This window comes from Globicephala melas, chromosome 10, assembly GCF_963455315.2.
Source record: "Globicephala melas chromosome 10, mGloMel1.2, whole genome shotgun sequence".
NCBI lineage: Eukaryota > Metazoa > Chordata > Mammalia > Artiodactyla > Delphinidae > Globicephala > Globicephala melas.
In genome coordinates this window covers 74,764,707-74,792,343 of record NC_083323.1, presented here as the reverse complement: position 1 = coordinate 74,792,343, position 27,637 = coordinate 74,764,707, and the positions used below count along the sequence as shown (strand labels likewise).

Below are 27,637 nucleotides of genomic sequence, written 5' to 3'. Positions count from 1 at the left end.
ATAAGGATAAGTATTATTCATAATCTTTTATTTAGTTGTGTGTGTCCAGAGATGAGATATAAAATTCATAACTTAGTACAGATTGTGGATGAAAATGCTTGAAAAACCTGAGCTAAAGGGTCACACTCAGAAAATGGTCATCAATGTATCTGTCAACATGAGGTGGAGTTCCACAGGAGAGTCCACTGGGGTCAGCCCTGAGTCCAGGGGTATTTTAGCATTTTGTCTATGTCTCAGGTAATGAAAAGTAGAACACATTTTGCTAACAATGTCTAACGGAGATGGTAAAGTAACAGAACCTTCGAATAGAGAACTGAGGTTTCATACTGCCCTTGAACATTGATAAACTGATCCAAGTGCAGTACTTTTTCAAGTTTTGGCTACATATTGGGAAAGATATGAGAGCTATACTTTTCTGATTATCTAAAAATAAGGCAGGGGAATGAGAGGAAGATGGCGAAAGAGTAAGACGTGGAGATCACCTTCCTCCCCACAGATACACCAGAAATACATCTACACCTGGAACAACTCCTACAGAACACCTACTGAAGGCTGGCAGAAGACCTCAGACCTCCCAAAAGGCAAGAAACTCCCCACGTACCTGGGTAGGGCAAAAGAAAAAAAAGAAAAAAACAGAGACAAAAGGATAGGGACGGCACCTGCACCAGTGGGAGGGAGCTGTGAAGCAGGAAAAGTTTCCACACACTAGGAAGGCCCTTCGTGGGCGGAGACTGCGGGAGGCGGAGGCGGGAGCTTCGAAGCCGCGGAGGAGTGCACAGCAACGGGTGCGGAGGGCAAAGCGGGGAGATTCCCGCACAGAGAATCGGTGCCGACCGGCACTCACCAGCCCGAGAGGCTTGTCTGCTCACCCGCCGGGGCAGGCGGGGCTGCGAGCTGAGGCTCTGAGGCTCGGGTTTCGGTTTCGGAACGAGTGCAGGGAGAGGACTGGGGTTGGCGGCTTGAACATAGCCTGAAGGGGTTAGTGCACCACGGCTAGCCGGGAGGGAGTCCGGGGAAAAGTCTGCACCTGCCGAAGAGGCAAGAGACTTTTTCTTCCCTCTTTGTTTCCTGGTGCGTGAGGAGAGGGGTTTAAGAACGCTGCTTAAAGGAGCTCCAGAGACGGGCGTGAGCCGCGGCTAAAAGCTCGAACCGCAGAGATGGGCGTGAGCCGCGGCTAAAAGCGCGGACCCCAGAGACGGGCGGGAGACGCTAAGGCTGCTGCTGCCGCCACCAAGGGGCCTGTGTGCGAGCACAGGTCACTCTCCACACCCCTCTTCCGTGGAGCCTGTTTAGCCTGCCACTGCCAGGATCCCGGGATCCAGGGACAACTTCACCGGGAGAATGCACGGCGGGCCTCAGGCTGGTGCAAAGTCACGCCAGCCTTTGCCGCCACAGGCCCGCTCCGCACTCCGTGCCCCTCCCTCCCCGCCGGCCTGAGTGCGCCAGAGCCCCCGAATCAGCGGCTCCTTTAACCCCGTCCTGTCTGAGCAAAAAACAGATGCCCTCCAGCGACCTACACGCAGAGGCAGGGCCAAATCCAAAACTGAGCCCCTGTGAGCTGTGAGAACAAAGAGAAAGGGAAATCTCTCCTACCAGCCTCAGAAGCAGCGGATTAAAGCTCCACAATCAACTTGATATACCCTGCATCTGTGGAATACCTGAATAGACAACCAGTCATCCCAAATTAAGGAAGTGGACTTTAGGAGCAAGATCTATGATTTTTCTCCCTTTTCCTCTCTTGTGAATGTGTATGTATATGCTTCTGTGTGAGATCTTGTCTGTATAGTCTTGCTTCCACCATTTGTCCTAGGGTTCTATCCGTCCATGGTTTTTTTTAAAAATTTTTTTCTTAATAATCAATTTTAATTTTAATAACGTTATTATACTTTACCTTCGTTGTATCTTTCTTTCTTTCTTGCCTTCCTTCCTTCCCTCCTTTAGACAACGAATCATCCCAAATTGAGGAGGTGGTCTCTGAGAGCAAGATTTATGATTTTTCCCCCTTTACCTCTTTTAGTGAGGGTGTATGTGTATGCCTCTGTGTAAGATTTTGTCTGTATAGCTTTGCTTCCAACATTTGTCCTAAGGTTCTATCCGTCCCTTTTTTTTTCTAAATAAGAATTTTTTAATTCAATAACTTTATTATACTTTATTTTACTTTTACTGTATCTTCTTTCTTTCTGTCTTTTTTCCTTCTTTCCCTCCTTCCTTCCTCCCTCCCTCCCCTCCTTTCTTCCCTTCTTGCCTTCTTTCCTTCTTTGCTTCTTTCTATCTTTCTTCCTTCCTTCCTTCCCTCCTTTCCTTCTTTCTTTCCTCATACTTCTACTAATTCTCTCTACTTTTTCTCCCTTTTATTCTGAGCCGTGTGGATGAAAGCTCTTGATGCTCCAGCCAGGAGTCAGGGCTCTGCCTCTGAGGTAGGAGAGCCAACTTCAGGACACTGGTCAACAAGAGACCTCCCAGCTCCACATAATATCAAACGGCGAAAATCTCCCAGAGACCTCCATCTTAATACCAGCACCCAGCTTCACTCAACGACCAGCAAGCCACAGTGCTGGAAAACCTATGCCAAACAACTAGCAAAACAGGAACACAACCCCACCCATTAGCAGAGAGTCTGCCTAAAATCATAATAAGGCCACAGACACCCCAAAACACATAACCAGACGTGAACCTGCCCACTAGAGAGACAAGATCCAGCCTCATCCACCACAACACAGGCACTAGTCCCCTCCACCAGGAAGCCTACAAAACCCACTGAACCAACCTTAGCCACTGGAGACAGACATCAAAAACAGCGGGAACTACGAACCTGCAGTCTGCAAAAAGGAGACCCCAAACACAGTAAGATAAGCAAAATGAGAAGACAGAAAAACACACAGCAGATAAAGGAGCAAGATAAAAATGCACCAGACCTAACAAATGAAGAGGAAATAGGCAGTCTACCTGAAAAATAATTCAGAATAATGACAGTCAGGATGATCCGAAATCTTGGAAATAGAATGGACAAAAATGCAAGAAACAGTTAACAAGGACCTAGAAGAAATAAAGATGAAACAAGCAACAATGAACAACACAATAAATGAAATTAAAAGTACTCTAGATGGAATCAATAGCAGAATAACTGAGGCAGAAGAACGGATAAGTGACCTGGAAGATAAAATAGTGGAAATAACTACTGCAGAGCAGAATAAAGAAAAAAGAATGAAAAGAACTGAGGACAGTCTCAGAGACCTCTGGGACAACATTAAACGCACCAACATTCGAATTATAGGGGTTTCAGAAGAAGAAGAGAAAAAGAAAGGGACTGAGAAAATATTTGAAGAGATTATAGTTGCAAACTTCCCTAATATGGGAAAGGAAATAGTTAATCAAGGCCAGGAAGCACAGAGTCCAATACAGGATAAATACAAGGAGAAATATGTCAAGACACATATTAATCAAACTGTCAGAAATTAAATACAAAGAAAGCATATTAAAAGCAGCAAGGGAAAAACAACAAATAACACATAAGGGAATCCCCATAAGGTTAACAGCTGATCTCTCAGCAGAAACCCTACAAGCCAGAAGGGAGTGGCAGGACATACTGAGAGTGATGAAGGAGAAAAACCTGCAGCCAAGACTACTCTACCCAGCAAGGATCTCATTCAGATTTGATGGAGAAATTAAAACCTTTACAGACAAGCAAAAGCTGAGAGAGTTCAGCACCACCAAACCAGCTTTACAACAAATGCTAAAGGAACTTCTCTAGACAAGAAACACAAGAGAAGGAAAAGACCTACAATAAGGAACCCAAAACAATTTAGAAAATGGGAATAGGAACATACATATCGATAATTACCTTAAATGTAAATGGACTAAATGCTCCCACCCAAAGACACAGATTGGCTGAATGGATACAAAAACAAGACCCTTATATATGCTGTCTACAAGAGACCCACTTCAGACCTAGGGACACATACAGACTGAAAGTAAGGGGATGGAAAAAGATATTCCATGCAAATGGAAACCAAAAGAAAGCTGGAGTAGCAATTCTCATATCAGACAAAATAGACTTTAAAATAAGGACTATTAAAAGAGACAAAGAAGGACACTCCATAATGATCAAGGGATCGATCCAAGAAGAAGATATAACAATTGTAAATATTTATGCACCCAACATAGGAGCACCTCAATACATAAGGCAAATGCTAACAGCCATAAAAGGGGAAATCGACAGTAACACATTCATAGTAGGGGACTTAAATACCCCACTTTCACCCATGGACAGATCATCCAAAATGAAAATAAATAAGGAAACACAAGCTTTAAATAATACATTAAACAAGATTTACTTAATTGATATTTATAGGACACTCCATCCAAAACCAACAGAATACACATTTTTCTCAAGTGTTCATGGAACATTCTCCAGGATAGATCATATATTCGGTCACAAATCAAGCCTTGGTAAATTTAAGAAAATTGAAATTGTATCAAGGATCTTTTCTGACCACAATGCCATGAGACTAGATATCAATTACAGGAAAAGATCTGTAAAAAAATACAAACACATGGAGGCTAAACAATACACTACTGAATAATGAAGTGATCACTGAAGAAATCAAAGAGGAAATCAAAAAATACCTAGAAACAAATGACAATGGAGACACAACAACCCAAAACCTATGGGATGCAGCAAAAGCAGTTCTAAGGGGGAAGTTTATAGCAATACAGGCCCACCTTAAGAAGCAGGAAACATCTCAAATAAACAACCTAACCTTGCACCTCAAGCAATTACAGAAAAAAGAACAAAACAACCCCAAAGCTAGCAGAAGGAAAGAAATCATAAAAATCAGATCAGAAATAAATGAAAAAGAAATGAAGGAAACAATAGCAAAGATCAATAAAACTAAAAGCTGGTTCTTTGAGAAGATAAACAAAATAGATAAACCACTAGCCAGACTCATCAAGAAAAAAAGGGAGAAGACTCAAATCAATAGAATTAGAAATGAAAAAGGAGAGGTAACAACTGACACTGCAGAAATAAAAAAGATCATGAGAGATTACTACAAGCAACTCTATGTCAATAAAATGGACAATCTGGAAGAAATGGACAAGTTCTTAGAAATGCACAACCTGCCAAGACTGAACCAGGAAGAAATAGAAAATATGAACAGACCAATCACAAGCACTGAAATTGAAACTGTGATTAAAAATCTTCCAAGAAAGAAAAGCCCAGGACCAGATGGCTTCACAGGCGAATTCTATCAAACATTTAGAGAAGAGCTAACACCTATCCTTCTCAAACTCTTCCAAAATATACCAGAGGGAGGAACACTCCCAAATTCATTCTACGAGGCCACCATCACCTTGATACCAAAACCAGACAAGGATGTCACAAAGAAAGAAAACTACAGGCCAATATCACTGATGAACATAGATGCAAAAATCCTCAACAAAATACTAGCAAACAGAATCCAACAGCACATTAAAAGGATCATACACCATGATCAAGTGGGGTTTATTCCAGGAATGCAAGGATTCTTCAATATATGCAAATCTATCAATGTGATACACCATATTAACAAACTGAAGGAGAAAAACCATATGATCATCTCAATAGATGCAGAGAAAGCTTTTGACAAAATTCAACACCAATTTATAATAAAAACCCTGCAGAAAGTAGGCATAGAGGGGACTTTCCTCAACATAATAAAGGCCATATATGACAAGCCCACAGCAAACATCATCCTCAATGGCGAAAAAATTGAAAGCATTTCCACTAAGATCAGGAACAAGACAAGGTTGCCCACTCTCACCACTCTTATTCAACATAGTTTTGGAAGTTTTAGCCACAGCAATCAGAGAAGAAAAGGAAATAAAAGGAATCCAAATAGGAAAACAAGAAGTAAAGCTGTCACTGTTTGCAGATGACATGATACTATACATAGAGAATCCTAAAAATGCTACCAGAAAACTACTAGAGCTAATCAATGAATTTGGTAAAGTAGCAGGATACAAAATTAATGCACAGAAATCTCTGGCATTCCTATACACTAATGATGAAAAATCTGAAAGTGAAATCAAGAAAACACTCCCATTTACCATTGCAACATAAAGAATAAAATATCTAGGAATAAACCTACCTAAGGAGACAAAAGACCTGTATGCAGAAAATTATAAGACACTGATGAAAGAAATTAAAGGTGATACAAATAGATGGAGAGATATACCATGTTCTTGGATTGGAAGAATCAACATTGTGAAAATGACTCTACTACCCAAAGCAATCTATAGACTCAATGCAATCCCTATCAAAGTACCACTGGCATTTTTCACAGAACTACAACAAAAAATTTTGCAATTTGTATGGAAACACAAAAGACCCCGAATAGCCAAAGCAATCTTGAGAACGAAAAAAGGAGCTGGAGGAATCAGGCTCCCTGACTTCAGACTATACTACAAAGCTACAGTAATGAAGACAGTATGGTACTGGCACAAAAACAGAAAGATAGATTAATGGAACAGGGTAGAAAGTCCAGAGATAAACCCACGCACATATGGACACCTTATCTTTGATAAAGGTGGGAGGAATGTGCAGTGGAGAAAGGACAGCCACTTCAATAAGTGGTGCTGGGAAAACTGGACAGGTACATGTAAAAGTATGAGATTAGATCACTCCCTAACACCATACACAAAAATAAGCTCAAAATGGATGAAAGATCTAAATGTAAGGCCAGAAACTATCAAACTCTTAGAGGAAAACATAGGCAGAACACTCTATGACATAAATCACAGCAAGATCCTTTCTGACCCACCTCCTAGAGTAATGGAAATAAAAACAAAAATAAACAAATGGGACCGAATGAAACTTCAAAGCTTTTGCACAGCAAAGGAAACCATAAACAAGACCAAAAGGCAACCATCAGAATGGGAGAAAATATTTGCAAATGAAGCAACCGACCTAGGATTAATCTCCAAAATTTACAAGCAGCTCATGCAGTTGAATAACAAAAAAACAAACAACCCAATCCAAAAATGGGCAGAAGACCTAAATAGACATTTCTCCAAAGAAGATATACAGACTGCCAACAAACACGTGAAAGAATGCTCAACATCATTAATCATTAGAGAAATGCAAATCAAAACTACAATGAGATATCATCTCACACCAGTCAGAATGGCCATCATCAAAAAATCTAGAAACAATAAATGCTGGAGAGGGTGTGGAGAAAAGAGAACACTCTTGCACTGCTGGTGGGAATGTAAATTGATACAGCCACTATGGAGAACAGTACGGAGGTTCCTTAAAAAACTACAAATAGAACTACCATATGACCCAGCAATCCCACTACTGGGCATATACCCTGAGAAAACCAAAGTTCAAAAAGAGTCATGTACCAAAATGTTCATTGCAGCTCTATTTACAATAGCCCGGAGATGGAAACAACCTAAGTGCCCATCATCGGATGAATGGATAAAGAAGATGTGGCACATATATACAATGGAATATTACTCAGCCATAAAAAGAAACGAAATTGAGCTGTTTGTAATGAGGTGGATAGACCTAGAGTCTGTCATACAGAGTGAAGTAAGTCAGAAAGAAAAAGACAAATACCGTATGCTAACACATATATATGGAATTTAAGAAAAAAAAATGTCATGAAGAACCTAGGGGTAAGGCAGGAATAAAGACGCAGACCTACTAGAGAACGGACTTGAGGTTATGGGGAGGGGGAAGGGTGAACTGTGACAGGGCGCGAGAGAGTCATGGACATATACACACCAACAAACGTAGTAAGGTAGATAGTTAGTGGGAAGCAGCCGCATGGCACAGGGATATTGGCTCGGTGCTTTGTGACAGCCTGGAGGGGTGGGATAGGGAGGGTGGGAGGGAGGGAGACGCAAGAGGGAAGACATATGGGAACATATGTATATGTATAACTGATTCACTTTGTTATAAAGCAGAAACTAACACACCATTGTAAAGCAATTATACCCCAATAAAGATGTTAAAATAAATAAATAAATAAAAATAAGGCAGGATTTCATAGGATTTGCAAGTGAGTCAAGACAAACTTTTTAGTGATTTTAAAAGTGGTGTCTAATTTACTTATGCATTAGTAAAAAATGATAAGCAAGAGTATATAGAGCTTTACATTAAACATTTTTTTCTAGAACATGAATTTGGAATCATCAGCTGTTATATTCTGATCTCAATACCATGTATTATATACAGGTAGAACTCTGGGAATTTATAAAATTAGCTAATATATTAATTTCAGAGAGGTTAAAATAGTGTGCCCTATATATCACTGAAAGGCTTCAGTTGTCTTCATAGAATTCAGTCTCTTTTTACTTCTGAGCTACTATAGAATATACATTAGATATGAATGATTTACATAATTGAGATTATGATTGATATTGCTCTCATGGATGCCTCTTCAAAGAAAAAAAATTTTTTCCTCAGTCGAACAAATATAGGTCCTAACATAAGCCAGTGTATGTTTCTTCATTTGGGATTCTGATGTAAAGTTCTTATTGAAATATCATGATAGCTCAATGGAGATTTTTTTACTGTATATCTTTTCCCTCACTTTCTTGGAGGTAAATTAGAAGAAAACAACTTTCATTTGTGGAGTCAGGCCAACAATAATGTTATGATTTCACTCTGGTCCAGTACACTAGAATAAATAACTTATCTACTCCCACTTACCTTGCTACATGATTAATTACAGGAGCAAAGTTGGTTGGCCCATACAGTTGTACAGATTTCAGACTCCTATAATAAGCCTCCATGACACCCTCAATGCCATCACAGTAGGGGTTTTGAGGGTTCCCATTCTGTAGAAAGTTACAGGCAAAAAAAAAGTAAAGAATGAATAGTGTCTGTAAAGCTCAATTAAAAAAGAGAATGATACAGGTTCATACTCATAAAGCTTTTTGGATGAAAACTCAGTTATAGATTTATAATAGTAAAACATAATAATAAATTAAGTGATCAACATAGATTACATTTACATAGATTGTGATATGAGGTAATGTGCAATCATTAAAAATGGATACTTTTCAATTAAAGGGCAGGAGAAAATTCTAAATAATCTTGAGAAGCTGAATATCATGACATTTTACAATTAATAATGTCTTATTTATACACAGGTCTGTGTACATACAGAGATAAACATATAAAAATCTAAAAAGGAAACAAAATGTTAATATTTGTTATCTCTGAGTAGTTATAAATTGTTGATTTTTATTTCATTGTTTAGACTATTCTATATTTTTCAAGTTTTCTGCAGTGACATGTATTCAAATCAGAAAAAAAAATTCTATCAATTCAAACAGTTTTACTTTATAGAAGCAAAAATGTAAACTATCTGCCATATGCACATTTTCAGGCCACAATTAATAACCCCAACTAAAGAAGTGATCAGAGGGAATGTAATTTGGTGTGAGTAGCATCAAAACAAGGTAAAGAGAAAAGAATCAAAGAAACATATCTATATTGTTCAAGGGAATTGGAGCTTACCACCGGAGTTCTTATTCTGCAGATAGTAACCCAGAAGGGCAACTTTAAACCTGGAGATCTAGTCTAGCTTTCTCATACTTTGAATGCTCTATTAGGTTTAATTCTCCTAGTCCAGCTTCCGCAAATAACACAAATAAGGCAGTGTTATCTATTGCTATGTAGCAAATTATCCCAAAAGTTAGTGTCTTAAAACAGTAGGCATTTATAATCCCATACATTTTTTTAGGTGTCAAGAATCCAGAAGCAGCTTAGCCAGGTGATTCTTGCTCAGGATCTCTCAAGAGCTTGCAATCAAGAAGCCAACCTGGGCTGCAGTCATCTGAAAGCCTGACCAGAGTTGGAGGATCTGCTTCTAAGAAGGCTCACTTACATGGTTTGCTGGCAGTAGGTCAACACGAACTCTGCATAGGGCTGCTTTAGTGTTCCAACAACATGGCAGCTAACTTCCCCAAAATGAGTGATCCGAGAGAGAGAGAGAGAGCAAGGAGGAAGCTCCAATAAGCTCCTAGTCTTATAAGTTGCATAGCATTACTTCTACTTTCATCTATTTGTTAGAAATGAGTCACTAAGTGTAGCCCATACTCAAGGGAAGAGGAATTAGGTTCCACCTCTCGAAGGGGGTAATATAAAAAAATTTGTAGCTCTATTTTAAAACACTAGGGACAGTAACCATGCTTAAACATAGTCAGCAGTAATTTTAGCATGTATGTTTTTACCTGAACAATCAAAAGTGACTAGTAATTTATAACTTAAATTTGTTGAATTCTATATACTAAGTTTTATATTAAAATATTTACATACATTATATAATTTTTATAGTATAACAATCTAAAAAAGTAGATAAAATGCTATTATTATTCTCACTTTACAGATGAGGCACTAAGAGCTTAGATATTGTGCCCAAAGTCACGCAACACCGGTAACAGAGAAAACATTTCCAGAGCCCCATCTCTTAACCAGCAGTATACCACCATATTACAAAATCCTAGCATTTTGAAAGACTGAGGATCTTAGGGAACTAAGTCAGATGTTACCAACCATTTCAATTTTGTCATTTGTGAAAGAAGGATTTATAACCATTGTCCTTTTAATTTTGTCTTTTTATTCAAACTTTTTATTTTTACCTCATGTAAATTTTTTAAAACATAAAAATAATAAAATAACTCTTTATATTATAAAATTGCCTACAGGAATTGATTGAAATTAAAATGTGAAAGTTTAATATTTAGCACAAAGCAGTGACTGGTTGGTTTTGATGTTAATCTGAGCTGACCTTTAATTAGCCTTCCTTTTAATAAAATTTTATGGTGTTCTATCTCTTGATAAGGTATAAAGCTAATTAAAATTAAAACTCATTACTGATTTGGGGCATATAAAAATGTATTATATATCTGCCTTAAGGGAACAATTACAAACCAGGATAGTTCTGAGTTACTTTTTGATCAGCATTTTAACATTTTGACTGGAGAGATTTACATTTCTATAAAATTATGCATTTCCTTTATTCCTCTGGAAATAATAAAGTCACCATTTCCCCCACCATTTCATTTATCTTGATTAGAAAGATTTTATAAATCTTAAAAAAAACATTTCTTAAAATAATTATGTGGAGAATTAGTTTTTGCTTGTTATGACAAATAAAAATAAGATTATGTGTGGCTCTAACACAAAAGTAAAACAGAATGTTCTTGAAAATAAGTACATTCAATTTTGTTGTTTATTAATGAAGAGGGCAGTGGATGCCCTATTTTATATTTCCTTTTTAATTAACAAACTTTTCCACTTCTGAAATAATGAATGTTAATTTGTAGAACATACAGAAAGTATAAAGAACAAAATTCAAAATGAGCAATAATCCCACACACAGACTTAAGTGAGGAGTGTCCAGCTCTCACCAGTTTTTTCCTTTCATTTGGCTCCCTGAGGGATTGTACTGGAGATTTAGATTCAGTTCTGGAAGTGAAGTTCAAAGTCTCTGTTGCTACCTATAGCCTATAACAATTTTCAATGGGGCTAACATGCTGCAAAATGCTGAAGAGAGCTGTTAGGAGCTGTTGCTTTACTCTTTGAAATGTATCTGTAGCTGCCCAGAGACTGACTGCTTACTACAGGGGAAAGTTGAGAGAATTTTTCCTTTTATTCAATAAACAAATATCTATTGAGCTTCTATTTTCTGCATGCAGTGTTAAAGACCTTTGGTGATTATACTGTTGAATTTAGTTGGAAGAAAATGTGTACATGTAAATATTAAATTGCTCGATTTCTATAATTGCCAAAATAAGTGAAAAGTATGCCAGTGATTTTAGATATTTGGTAGGAGAAATCACTTGGACAGATGTAGCATTTCTCTCTATTGATCAACACAGAAGACCTTCTTTTAAGGGTCACTGGCTACATGCCCATTAGATATACTTCCTCTAAAGCCTTACACTATAAGGAGTCATCAAGAATCATCATGAGACATGACATTCTTTCCACAACCAAAAGTGCTAATGTGGTGATATTAGTATATTTTTCCTTTCTTTTTCTATTCCCTTTTCTTTTTCCACTATATCTATTCTTACACATATTTCAAATGAAAAGCTGGGGCTTACCTTAAATCCTTTTGACTGAGTAAAGCTCAATTTCAACATCTGTGCTAGCCTCAAAATCACAATTAGGGATTTTAAATTTTTTTTAAAGGCCTCCCTTGCTATCTGAAAGATTATTTGAATTTGGGGTGATAAACAGATTAATGACTGTGAATACATATCACAAATTCTTACCATGGAAATATGAGGGTTTGGTAATATTAGGTAGTACACTAATTGCCAGATTGACATGGACTGAAGTTTTTCTATTTGCCATTTTCAGCACCTACAGATATACATTGCAGTTATTTAGGCTGAAGTTAACACAAAAATCAAATGGAGCACTATCTCTCTGAAGACCTACTTAACCTTTGCCTTTCTTACTTATTCAAGAAAACAAAAGTGCTTTGAAAAAAATTAAAGTCATATAATTATTAGGTAACATTAAAGGTGAGGCATTATCATCATCATCAACATCATCATTGTTGTCTCATCAATTTTAGAAACTATTTTTCATGAATTTAAAGAGTTATGATCTCCATCCTATAAATATTTGAGTTGGTTTCAAAGAATCTTTTAAGATGCAACTAATAAAAAGGTCCCTCCTTTGCATAGGTTTGGTTACAAGGAATGAATGTGGAGGTAGGAAAAGCAGAAAATTAGAGGGAGAGAAAAAGGAAAAAACAATCATACACAAAGGTGAGAAGAAACTTATGGAAGGAAAATTAATCAGTATCATTTAGTTTAACATAATTATTCCTTTTCTTAAGCCTTAAAATAGTTCATGGCCTTTTTCCTGAGGCACTTAAGACTCAGGAGCACATGAGTGATTTTCATGGTCTTATAAGTTTCTGGGAGAATTTAATTCTCTAAGGCATAACAAAATCTCAACAGATATTCATTTTTATATGACATTGGTGGTTGTGGCATGTGGGATATTTCACAGAGGAAGAATTAAAACCTCGAGCAACCTTCCCCGAAATTGTGTGGAATAGAAAAAGCAAGAATAAGTATAGGGAAAAAAGTTAAAATATAGCTCTTAAAATATATTTAAGGAAGATGAACTCTAATCATATGAAAGCTTCTGGGGGGGGGTATGTGTGTGTATGTATGTATGTATGTGTGTGTGTGTATATATATATATATATATATATATATACACATAATGGTGTTCATAAAGGACATATCTGAGACGTGGGATTATTACAGATGCTTTTATAAAAAGTGGTTTAGTAGTGGTTAAGAATGTGGATTCTAAAATAAGACTGACCTGGGTTCAAGTCCTGTCCTCTGTAAACCTGATTAACTTCTGTGACTCTGAGCTAAATTATACAACTCCTGGGGGTACTCTTTTCACTGTATTTAATATGAGTGGCTCTTGATAGACTAGTGTGATGTGACAGTTGTTATACACCTATCCGATAAGAATTTTATGAAGATTATATAAGAAATGAGTATAAAGTACCTGGCTTGATACTCAGTAATTACTTAATAAATGATTGCATTATTGTTTATTTCTATTTTTCTTGCAGAACTTAAAAAATATATATATTACTTTTGTAACAAGAATAAAAACAATGAAAAAAGATCTACAAAAATATTGGGCATGGAAGAGTTTACTTTTACAATATATAGGGTAGGGTAGGGAGGCATTTCTGTTAGGAAAATCTAAATTTTTTCCAAAATGATATCTAACCATTCCTCCATTGAGTTTCCCATTATTTCATTAGAAAGTGCAAGTGAGAATAAGACTGATTAGGTGTGTAAGCACCATCTGTGTGAAATTTATTTTAAAGGTAGAATGTAGTACATTGCTTACTTGTAATAATACAGCAGGAGTAGATTTATGTAAATGAAACATTAAAAAGAAAAATATTTATTCCAGTCATATTTACTCCATTATATTGAAACCATAATTAATTATAGCCATAATTATTGCTTCACATTTGAAAAAAAATTCCAGTCATAACTAATCCTTTATATTTGAAAAGAAATGACATTTTAGAAGATGGAAGATTAAGGATAGCTACACATTCTTTGATACCCCTCCCATTGAGAGGTGTTTCCCCTACCTTGAAACTGGGATGAACTTAGTGACTTGCTTGACCAAGAGAATGTAGGAGAAATAACTTTCTGGGACTTCCAAGGCCCTGCAGTTTCTGCCCCAGCCTTTTAGAATACTCACTCTGGGAAAGCTGGTTGCTGTGTAAGAAATATGACTACCTTGAGACCACTACACTATGATGAAGTCTGTGATAACCATATGGACAAGTTGTATGTAGAATGAAGGAAAGATGCCTAGACAACCCAGCTATTTCAGCCATCCTAGCTCAGGCATCAGACATAAGCTAATGAGCCATCTTAGGGGACATACTAGCTCCAGGAGATATGACAGGGAGAAGAACTGAGGAATCTAACCAACAGCCAAAATAAAACCCAGATATATGGCTCTAGTAGAACAATTCCAGCCATCTCTAGCCAATCACGGCATCCCAGGTGAGGCCCCAGACATCCTGAAGAATGTACCATCCCCCATTGTATTCTGCTCAAATTCCTGACCCACATATCACGAATATAACAGAAGGTGTTATGCAGCAATAGATAACCAGAATAGAGCTCCTATTTATAGATCAGATGCACTTTAGGTAGATTTACTGCTAATCTACTTAACTGTCTTTTTTCCCATTAGTATCACATTCCTAAATCAATCATTCACCAAAATTAAGCTGAGTGTATAGTCATAAGAAGTTGCTACATGAGTAATTAGAGCATAAGCAGCAAGCCAATGAAAAGATCCAACACATTATTTTTTTCAAAATATCAATTCTTTCAATGTATTCTTACCAAAGCAAACTCATGAGATATCCTTCCATCTGGAGGCAGTTTTGCACCAAAACCTAAAGCTGGGAACATTTTATCACTGTCATAATCTTGAACGATTTCTCCCACTGCTTTCAGTGCCATACCATAGGCATTCAGTTGATAAGGATTCATGTAGTGGAGAGAAGTGGGCTGGGTAGGGTTGCCTGATGACAGAAAAAAATATTTCAAACACGAGTGATCAGGCTAAAGATATAATTTTTGGGACTTATTTCTTGATAACTATTTCAGGTTTAAATATTAAAAATCATGTTTTCTGCCTATATTCATAGTATGTTAAATATCTTCTTTTGGATAAATATTGACACAGAGATATTTATTAAATTAGATCAGATATGTAGAAAGTTTCCCCAAGATATGCTAAAGCATATGCAGATTTTTTCAAAAATTATTTCTCATTGTCAATGTCATAGGCTATTCTTGAGTTTCAGCCACAGAAGAAGCATAAAAGTATTTTTGTTAATCGTATTTTATTGTAATCTTATTTTTAAAAATTGTGTGCCTTTAGTTTGAATCCTTATGCTATAATCAGAGGACCCAACTGATGTAATAGGCTTCAATAATTATGAGGCCTTCTTAAAGTTGTATCACAAACATAAATTGAATATTTGAGACATATCTCAATTTAATCACTTTTAAAGAGGAGAGTGTAGAGATTTTCAAATTCATGCTAATTAAATATCTAGAGCTGAAAAATTATTCAGAGTTTCTAACTAAACTTTTAGCTAGGAGTCAAAAGGCTTGAAGTCAGGTCTTGCCATTTGCAGGACAACTATATAATTCCCATTATAAAGCCTACCACAGTATTTACTGGGAAGACAAAATAAGATTATGTGTGTGGAAGTGATTAAAAATTATAAAGTACCATAGAAAAGTAAAGTTTAACTACTACTGTTATTATTGTCTGGGTCATCCACAAATGTAGGATGTTTCATTTGAATGAGTATGAGACAGAAAGTAATATATGTGCTACCACTCAAACACATTGAGATTCACATTCAGTTGCCCTAATTATCAGCACAAAGGCAGCCTGAAAGTCCCTTTAGTTTCTTAAGTGAAAATGGAAATTAAATGGGACTTGTAACAGCTCATAAAGCTCAATTCTACATTAAAACATTGTCCAAAGAAGAAATGCCTCAAGGCATAGTTCTTTTTTGATAGGGAAAAAATAATAATAACCACTTGAGATCCAGAGAGAAACAAAATAAAGATCTCCCTTTGGTTTATAATGCATATAATAATACCCAGACCAATTTTGGTTTCAAGATAATTCATTGTGTACATGCATTTATTTTTCCAAAGAGTTATCAGCATTCAAGAGCCAAATGACAAAATTTCTAAAAAAGTGTCTTCTGTCCAAGATGGGCCCTAATGTTCCCCTCAGCTTGCCTAAACTTAAGAAAGGTTGTCCCTGACCTCCTGTCTCTTAGAACATTTACTTTAGAAAACTTGGAATTGTGAATTCCTTCTCTGTTCCTTTGAGGCGTAAATCCTCTACAATCCAGGACTGTCTTCCTCAGGGACGTGGGAGCCATCTCTTTGAAATGTAATCACCAAGAAAAATATCACCTCTGTTGCCTAGTCTCCATGGGAGAGCAGGAGCCTACCTTCAGTAAGTGCTAATTAGTAAACACAGATGGCCTAATCACACAGACCAATTTCCCCTCCAATCTCTCAGTACTTAACTACTAGTTCATCACAGCACTTAAAAACCCTCTCACCTTTTGCTTTGGAGGAATTGAGTTCAATTTCTTTCATTGCAATAGCTTTGATTTCTATTGCAAAAATCCTGAAACAAGTCTTCATTGCCTGTTTAACTTACCTGGTGCAATTTTTCTTTGACAGTTCTTTCTAAAGAAGGGATTTTGCCTCTTGTTCAAAAGCCTGCTGGAGCCACAACTAAACGATACCACTACCAAGTTGTTATTTAACACAACTCTCAAATGTAAGAAGAATTGTTACCCATTAGTTGCAATATGCAACTAATTCTATTTCTCTAAGAAAACCACAACTTAAAGCTAAAATAAAAATGCTATTAATACCCCAGCATAACTAAACATCTTAGCCTATCACACACAGAAGCGCCCAATCCTACCCATTCAGAGATGTTTCCTATCTCTTTGTAGCATCTTCATCCAGACCAATCTCTTCACTATACCACTAATGATGTTTTCTTTTCCATCCCTACCTCTCACTTTGCCACCCTATCCTGAAATTCACTTTCTCCTCCTCCTCCTCACATGCATAAGACAACCTTCCTTATTTATTCCAGCCCTTATTGTCTTTCCTCTCCTACTCTTGTGCCCTTGTGTTCTGTACCACAAAATTTGGCAATTCCTTGAATCTGGGACCATATTTGTACCAGCTCTGTAACAGCAGCAATGCATATAGAAAAATGAACTTGTAGTAGGTTGGTAACATTGAGTTATTAGCTAATAACAATAATAATTATAATAGCATAGAATGTAACATGAACTTACTTCATATCTCACTTAATCCTTTTTCAACAAACCTATGACATGGGTACTTTTATTACACCTATTTTTCAGATCAAATAACTTTCAGATTAAATAACTTGACCAAATCACACAGTAATAATTGGTCAAACTAGAATATGAATCTAGGCAGATTCCATAGCCCTTACTCTTAGTTATAACTCCGCTTAAGGATTTTGAAATATTTTAAACACTGAATATTTTCAAACATATCTGATTTTGTTTTAAATGTACACTACGCCTTTGTAAAAAAAAAAACAAAACAAAACACTTGAATAGGCTGTCTTTTTTTTTTTTTTTTTTGCAGTACTTAGGCCTCTCACTGTCGTGGCCTCTCCCGTTGTGGAGCACAGGCTCCGGACGCGCAGGCTCAGCGGCCATGGCTCACGGGCCCAGCAGCTCCGCGGCATGTGGGATCTTCCCGGACCGGGGCACAAACTCATGTCCCTTGCATCGGCAGGCGGACTCTCAACCACTGCGCCACTAGGGAAGCCCTTGAATAGGCTCTTTTAAAAAGCTTCATTGAGATATAATTCATATAACTTATAGTTAACCCATTTAAAATGTACAATTCAATTATTTTAAGTATATTTACAAATAAGCAGAACCATCAATACAGTCAATTTTAGAACATTTTCATCACCTCAAAAAAATGTACTTATTTACAATCATTCCCTTATTACTCCATCCAGCCCAGCACTAAACAATGACTAATCTACTTTCTGTCTCTTTAATTTGCCTATTCTGGACATTTCATGTAAATAGAATTACACAGTATATGGTCATTTGTGACTAGGTTTCACTTAGTATAGTGATTTCAAGGTTCATCTGTGTTGTAGCATGTTTTGGCACTTCATATTTCATTCCTGTTTATTGCCAAATAATATTCCATTGTATGAATATACCACATTTTAAAATCAGTTTATCGGTTGATGGACATTTGGGTTGTTTCCACATTTTGGCTATTATGCTGCTATAAACATTCATGTACAAATTTCTGTGTGGATATAGGTTTCCATGTCTCTTGCATATATATCAAGGGTGGAACTGCTGGGTCATATGGTAACTCTACGTTTAACAACTTGAAGAACTGCCAGAGTCTTCCAAAGTGGCTGCACCGTTTTACATTCTCATCAGCAGTATATGAGGGTTCCAACTTCTTCACATGCTCACAACACTTATTGTTTTCTGACTTTTGGTATCTCATTATTATTTTGATTTGTGTTTTCTGATATGTAAGTATGCCAAGTACCTTTTCATGTGCTTACTGGTCATTTGTATAGCTTTTCTGAATAACTGGAATACCACTTTTAATTGGGCTGTCTGTTTTCGAGTTATAAGAGTTCTTTATATATTCTAGATACAAGTCCTCTATGAGATATTTGATTTGCTAATATTTTATCCCATTCTGGGGTTTGTCTTTTCACTTTGTTAATTATGTTCTATGGCGCATAAAGAAGTTTTAATTTTGATTGAGTTCAATTTATTTATTTTTTTACTCTTGTTGCTCATATGTTTGGTGTCATATCTAAGAATCAATTGTCAAACCCAAGGTCATGAAGATATATCCCTATGTTTTCTTCTAATAGCTTTATAATGTTAACCCTTACATTTAGATTTTTGATCTATTAAGGGTCCAACTTCATTCTTTTGCCTGTGGCTATCCAGTTGTCCCAGTACCATTTGTTGAAGAGACTATTCTTCCCCCATTGAATTATCTTGGTACCCTTCTCAAGATCAGTTAACCTTAGATGCATGGGTTTATTTCTGGAATCTCAATTCTATTTCATTGATCGATATATCTATCTTTATGCCAGACTTACACTGCCTTGATTACTGTTGCTTTGTACTAAGTTTCAAAAATGAGTATGAATCTTCCTACTTTGTTCTATTTTTTTCAAATCTGCTTTGGTTCTTCTGGGCCCCTTTAAATTCCAAATGAATTTTTGGGTCAGTTATCTGTTTCTTCAAAAAAGGCCTTTCAGATTTTGATAGAAATTACAGTGAATCTGTCAATCTCTTTGGAAAATATTGCCATATTAACAATGTTGAATTTCCTAATCAATGAATGTGGCATATTTTTCAACTAATTTAGATCTTTAATTTCTTTCAAAATTTTTTCAGAATATAATTTTAGGGTATAAGTTTTGCACTCACTTTGTTAAATTTATTCCTAAGTACTGTATGCCTTTTGATACTACTGTAAATAGAACTGTTTTCTTAATTTCATTTTCATATTGTTCATTGGAAGTGTATAGAGAAAGAATTGATTTTTATATATGGATCTTCCATCCTTCAATCTTGCTGAACTCATTTAACAGTTCTAATAGATTTTTAGTGGATTCCTTAGGATTTTCTACATAAAAGATTATATCACATGCAAATAAAAATAGTTTTACCTCTTCCTTTCCAATATGGATGTCTTTTATTTTTTTTCTTGCCTAATTGCCCTGGCCTCCAGTACAATGTAAAATAGAAGTAGCAAGACATCCTTGTCTTTTTCCTCATCTTAAGGTGAGACATCCTTGTCTTTTTCCTCATCTTAAGGTGAGCAAGAGCAGACATCCTTGTCTTTTTCCTCATCTTAAGGTGAAAGCATCCAGCTTTTCACCCTTAAGTATGATGTTGGCTATAAGTTTTTATATTTTCCCTTCATAAGGTTAGTAAGTCACTTTCTATTCCTAGTTTATGTGGTTTCATTATAAAAGTATGTTGGACTTTGTCAAATTCTTTTTCTATATCAATTGAAGTGACCATGTGGTTTTTACATTTTCTTCTATTGGTACAGTGTATGACATTATTTGATTTTTGAATATTAAGTCAACCTTGCATTCCTGGGATAAATTTTAATTGGTCAGGGTATATAATTCTCTACATATGTTGTTGGATTCAGTTTGCTAGTATTTTGTTAAGGGTTTTTATATCCATAAAAGATATTGTTCTTTAGTTTTTCTTACGATGCTTTTGTCTGGTTTTGGTACCAAGGTAATACCTCTTAAAATGAGTTGGAAAGTGTTCCTTCCTCTTCCACTTTTGGAAAGTGTTCCTTCCTCTTCCTTTTCCAATATGTGAAGAATTGGCATTAACTCCTCTTTAAATAGAGTTCATCAGTGAAGCTATCTATACCTGGGCCCACATAAACTTTGTGGATAGTTTTTATGGGTCTGTTCAGATTGTCTATTTTCTTAAGTCAGTTTCAGTAGTTTGTATCTTGTATTGAATAAAAATTCTCGCCCTTCTAGTGGTGCTAATGTTCATCAATAAATGAAAGCTAACATTTTAATCCAGTTGGATTTTGGTGTATATGTTTCCTATATTACTAAATAAAACACATGCAAAAATCATTAACTTGAAGCCACAATATTGGAAAATAAATTTATCATGTAGTCAAAGATAAGCTAAATTAGAATTTGGTTTCCTCATCTCTATCTGTAACTCTACTGCTAACAAGTCAAAATGTGTTGATTAGTAAAAGGATTTTTCTAGATCTGAGTTTTCTTATTTGTATAAGAGGATGATGGTTGGGCTTCCCTGGTGGTGCAGTGGTTGAGTCCGCCTGCCAACGCAGAGGATGCGGGTTCGTGCCCTGGTCTGGGAGGATCCCACGTGCCGCAGAGCGGCTGGGCCGGTGAGCCATGGCCACTGAGCCTGCATGTCCGGAGCCTTGCTCCACAACGGGAGAGGCCACAACGGTGAGAGGCCCTTGTACTGCAAAAAAAAAAAAAAAAAAAAAGGATGATGGTTGGAGTAAGTGATCTCTTACCTAAAAATTCTATTATTTTGTGAAATGTGAGTGAATGTGAGAGAAATGTGAAGTGAATTTAATGTGAGAGTTACAGCACGTAAACAATTTGAAAAGAAAACTAGATAAATATATAAACTAATGGCAACTTCTGGTAAAAGTTAAAAAATGAGACTCAAGGGTGTGGTGAAAAGGGAAACCTCCTGCACTGTTGGTGGAAATGTAAATGGAAACAGCCACTATGGAAAACACTATGGAGGTTCCTTAAAAATCTAAAAATAGAACTACCATATTACACAGCAATCCCACTACTGGGCATATACCCTGAGAAAACCATAATTCAAAGAGCCATGTACCACAACGTTCACTGCAGCACTATTTACAATAGCCAGGACATGGAAGCAACCTAAATATCCATCGACAGATGAATGGATAAAGAAGATGTGGCACATATATACAATGGAATATTACTCAGCCATAAAAGGAAACGAAATTGAACTATTTGTAGTGAATTGGATGGGCCTAGAGTGTGTCATACAGAGTGAAGTAAGTCAGAAAGAGCAAAACAAATACCGTATGCTAACACCTATATATGGAATCTAAAAAAAAAAAAAAAAGGTCATGAAGAACCTAGGGGTAAGATGGAAATAAAGACACAGACCTACTAGAGAATGGACTTGAGGATATGGGGAGGGGGGAGGGTAAGCTGTGACAAAGTGAGAGAGGGGCATGGACATATATACACTACCAAACGTAAAATAGATAACTAGTGGGAAGCAGCTGCATAGCACAGGGAGATCAGCTCGGTGGTTTGTGACCACCTAGAGGGGTGGGATAGGGAGGGTGGGAGGGAGGGAGATGCAAGATGGAAGAGATATGGGAACATATGTATAACTGATTCACTTTGTTATAAAGCAGAAACTAACACACCATTGTAAAGCAATTATATTCCAATAAAGATGTTAAAAAAAAAGAAGATATGGCATATATATACAATGGAATATTACTCAGCCATAAAAAGAAATGAAATTGAGTTATTTGTAGTGAAGTGGATATACCTACAGTCTGTCATACAGAGTTAAGTAACTTAGAAAGAGAAAAACAAATACCATATGCTAACACATATATATGGAATCTAAAAAAAAAAAAATGGTACTGATGAACCTAGTTGCAGGGCAGGAATAAAGATGTAGACATAGAGAATGGACTGGAGGACACGGGGTGGGAGGGGGAAGCTGGGGCAAAGTGAGAGTAGCATCGACATATATACACTACCGAATGTAAAATAGTTAGCTAGTGGGAAGCAGAAGCATAGCACAGGGAGATCAGCTCGGTGTTTTGTGATGACCTAGAGGGGTGGGATAGGGAGGGTGGGAGGGAGGCTCACGAGGGAGGGGATATGGGGACATATGTATGCATATGGCTGATTCACTTTTGTGTACAACAGAAACAAACATAGTATTGTGAAGCAATTATACGCCAGTAGAGATCTAGTAAAAATAAAATAATAATGAGACTCATGTTCTTATGATATATAATAACTGATTTTAAATGACTGTTCTGTTTGAAACAAAGTCACTTCAAAATATAGTTAAAAGTCCACTCTCTTTCCTTTCTTAAAATGTTTGATATACAAATTAGGAATATCCATACATGGGGTGTTATATGATGGTCCATCTGAATTAATTAAATATAAATGTGTTAACATAAGTAATTCTTAAAAATAACTGAGTAAAAGTAAACTAAGCTACTGTACATGTATTTGAATTACATTTGTATAAATTAATACACAGAAAAGTACTATAAAAATGAGGATTATAGTTAGACACACTTCAGAATTGTAGTTATGCATGGAGAAGAAGGGAGTGTAGAAAAAAATGGGGCAGGGTACACAACGAGCTTAACTAGATCTAAAATTTTCCTTTTAAAAATATGTAAAACAAAAAAGACAATATTTCAATATTTAATAAATTTGAATGGGACTATTATGCACTTTTGTTGTATTTCTTATAGTCTTTTGTATACCTGAACTATTTCATAATATTGAAAAAAGAAAAGTTATCTGAAGTTTGTAGGAAACACTTCAGAAGTATGTATTCATGGAAAGAAAACATCTAAACCTCATGAAAATAAATATTTATTTTTTAATGTAATTGCTGATAATTTTTAATATGGGATAGTCATAATACTCACCATTTGATGCAGTAAAATCAATAGCCACTGTGAAATTGATTTGTGTTCTAAAATATAAGTAAATTAGAATCATTAATAACTGAATAACCTCATAAAAAGAAGTTTGATTTCCATTTTTGTTACATTTTTAACATCACTAATTTTCTTAAATGTTATTACTAGCAACTATGTTACAGCACACACTGATTAGTATCAGTTAGGCAGTTTTACAAGCTAAGAACCTGGCAAAATACCTTTACAATCATGCAACTGTAAACTACAAAATAAAGCATCAGGAATAAAAATAGCTCCTAGTTGAAAGCACAATAACTAAGTGAGGAGCTCATAATGAAGTCAAACTATAAATAATTATTTGCCAGTCTCCAATGTCAACATTTATTATTAATTTCTTTTCAAAACTATTCTGTAGTCGATGTGAAATTATTATGTCCTTAAAAGTATGGCATTGCTAAAATAATGTCTAATAATATTGTTCCTTAAACTAATTCCAACAATCCTGAAAACACAGGATTTTCTTTTGCTGTCTTCAGAACTCAAGTATTTCAAATACTGATCAGTGCTCAGTGCTCACAGCATTCCTGTATACTTGCAAGTATTTATAGATATGGATAAATATTTATATAGATGAAATTGTTATATATACTTAAAAATTTCAGCACATGGTAGTTACCCAAAATTATTTTACTGTATTAGTGGTTTTTTTTTTTTCGGTAGAAACCAAGGAGGTGGCATTCGCATTAAAAATTCACTCTTTTGGATATACCTCTAAGTCTTTCTATATGTAATTCCACTTTCTCACCAAAGAAGGCATAAAAACACAAATAAGTGACAATGATATAATTACTGGGATAACCTGTTGTCATGTCTAATTTACAAAATAATTTTTAATTTAAAAAGTAAATAATTTGAAAACATGGTTGCTTAGACTATTTTAAATAACAAATTAATTTTGATACACTGTACAATTGATTTAACACTTCGAAGTTTGAGCTGTTATTTAAATGGTGGTGTGATGATGAAGAGGATGGTGATGATGATGGGTATGGCACTATAGGGTCCCTTGTAGTTCTCTTAGTATAAAGTATAGTAACATTTCCTTCTTTCTATAAAAATTCAGCTGAAAAATCCTTAATACTGCTCAGGTGTTGAAACAAATTCACGTTTTTTCCCTAAAGAATAAACAACCTTTGTTGCTTTACATTAATAAAAACTAATATAGATTCTCTTTATAGCTATATGGTAATTTTTTTCTCAGAGTAGAAATTAGGTTTAGAGGCTAAGAATATAGGCTAATTTGGAGCATAACACTTTTAGCACATAAAACTTTTAGAAAAAGAATCAGTGAAACATTTGGGAGAATATTTTGAGATAATAAATCCCTTTGAGGAACTGAAAAGAACAGTCAACATCAGGACATTGCTTTTTCATTCTGCTGCTAGAGAGAAAGTGACTATAATATAGGGTATAGTATGGTATATTAGAAAGGGTTTATTAGCTTTTGAGTCTGAAAGGACGGGGTTTGAATTTCAGCAACCCAGTTGCTGACATTAGCCAAGTTTTAGAACTCTCAGAAGGCAGGTACCTGGCACATAACAATTAAGCAAGGACGGACAGAAAAACTACATGAAACATTATCTTTGTGTGTGTGTGTGTATATATATATATATATATATACACATATATGTATATATATATATACATACAGACACACATATATATATATAAAACATATACATATACAATGTGTTTTTATATAGCTTTTATCAAATAACCTCATAATAATTTTTAAAGGAAGGTACTAGTATTCTCCTTTTATAGATGAGGAAATCTATGCTCATAAAACTTAACTTTCCACATAAGTAATAAATGCCAGTACTGGAATTCAAATTCACATGTAACCTCCAAGACCATATTTATAAACTCTATGCTACTCTAATTGTACAATTAAATATTTGTGAACTGTCTGGTTATAATAAAACCACAATAAAGGATAGTGATTATTATGTCACAAACTGAAAAATGATACTATACAGATATCCTTAACGATAAAGATGCCAGGGCATAGTCTCATGCTTGGGCAAATCTGTCCTTCTTCTATCACTTATGTTATATACATAAATCACAAGATAATTGTTATAAATGCCTTTTTATGTTCTTTTACTCAAATGACACTTCCTTAGGAATGAAAAATAACTCTAAGCTTCAAGAACATGGCTTTTAGCACATTATAAAAGTCAATATAGCAGTTGTGTCTGGTTCAATCTTCCTTAGGTTTTAGGGATAGACACCTTGTTTTGGCTCAACTCTCTCTTATAGCAGTGTCTACTTTCTACATATTGGAACATCACTGTGTTTGTTGGATGAATGTGTTCATTTAATGACTGTTTCTAATATATTTGCCAAGGTAGCCCAGGATGTGTAGCATAAATACCAACTCCTTAGAAGCATTAGTTGTAGATAAAAAAACCTTCAATAATCAGAGATACAAAGGTCATTTCAAAGCCAGTTGTACCTAGCAAAGCTGCAAAGAAAAGATATGGCTACTAACTGAAGAAGTATACTGTATATAAGAATAAAAAATGAGAGAAAAGTATTTATTTACTGAAACCTTTAGCTAGCTAAACAAACCAAATTATAAAACCAAGTAGATTAGGTACAACAAAAAGTGTAAAAAAAAAAAAGAGAGAGAAAATTTAAAAAGAAATGAAAGGAAGAGGAAGGAAAAAGGAAGGAAAAAGGAAAGAAGGACAGAGGAGCAAGGGAGGAAGGAAGGAAGGCAGGAAGGGAGGGAGGAAAGAAAGAAGGAAAAAAGAAATAAAGAAAGAAAGGAGGGAAGAAGGCGGGGAGCCAGGCTGTACCAAGAGTACCTATGAAGCTTGAAGCTTGGGACATTCCAAAACAATACAAAAGACAGGTGCATTTAGCACTAAATGATAACTAAGACCATTTGATAATCATGGTGCAACAGAAAATCTCAACAAGTAAAACAATTGTTGATGCATATTTGGTGGTTAATTGATTTCAAGATTTGATTACTTCCTTGTTTCATTCTGCATATCAGAAAGAATCTCACTCCTTTACTGTGTTGAATCAACAGTATTCTAATCAGAAGGGAAATATGATGGCTCACAAATCATTTCATGGTTGTGATAGTCCCTTAACCTATTATCACACCATTTGGATTTTTCCATCTAAAAAACTACAATTCAACAATTATTTATTGAGCATCTTCTGATAGTCAAGCACTGTGTTAAGTGATCAACAGAAAATGGGAGCAAAGCAAACACTATCATTGAACTCATAGAGCTCAATTTCAACTTTCCACAATTAAAAACAATGACAAAACAGCACAGCAGATTATCATGTAATTCACAATCAATAGCCTAACTTAAAACACAGCTGTGCATTTACTGTGGATAACAGCTTGTTCATTCCCATGATTCTTAAACGTTTTCATTCATATTATAATGTATACTTATTATGCCAAGGGCCACATTCTATGTATTTTGAAAATATTAGCTAATAAAAGTTTTAAAGAAAGTTGCTAGCAATACTACAACTTTAGGCTAAAACAGATTTCTTGAAGACTCTGATAAATGATTTGTCATAAAATTAAAATAAATCTTCATCAGTAATTGTTACCTTTCTATTTTTTAAAATTTATTTACTTTACCTTTAATAGTTTTTGAAGCCTAATGTTAGAGAAAAAAGAAGCAACCATGAGTCAAAGTTAAAAAACAACAACAACAACACAACTGAATTCACATGAAATTTCTCTTGACAGAGTATTCATAAAGCTATCCCATATAAATCCTTGAGACATTTTGCTTAGGAAGTGTTACTGTAGCTCTCATTTTATGTTTTAGAAGTAGACAAAAAAGAACAGGATTTCAAGAAACCCAGATAGTATAAAAAAGGCACAGCTGCAAATTTTCATGAGTTAGTAGTAACATCTCATGACACTTCCCAATGCATATGCCCTAGTACTACTGAAATATATTCTTGGAAAATGTCCTTATTTCATTCTGCCACCTTTCTGAAAGTTGTGAATGACAGATAAATCAGATGTTAATGTGGAAATCTTAACTAGCACATCAAAGATACATAGAAAACATATGTGCATGTCAAAGAAAGCTACACATACACACATGTATGCACACACACAGAGTGATACCATCTTAGATAACTTTTCTACAGCTGTTATGAATTAATAATCAAGAACTAACAACTGTGATGGGGATGTGCA

The 27,637-nt window shown here is 35.6% G+C and overlaps 1 protein-coding gene across 1 annotated transcript in view; it reads right to left on the bottom strand.

The window, feature by feature from the left end:
• The window catches only part of CPNE8 (copine 8), a 246,164-nt gene that overhangs the window by 48,581 nt on the left and 169,946 nt on the right, over window positions 1-27,637 (bottom strand). Inside the window, exons 10-12 of the mRNA XM_060306321.1 lie at window positions 23,392-23,438; window positions 14,926-15,107; window positions 8,699-8,826 (exon numbers count right to left, since the gene is read on the bottom strand). Of these exons, the coding sequence (XP_060162304.1) occupies window positions 8,699-8,826; window positions 14,926-15,107; window positions 23,392-23,438 (357 nt within the window). The remainder of the gene's footprint in view (window positions 1-8,698; window positions 8,827-14,925; window positions 15,108-23,391; window positions 23,439-27,637) is intronic.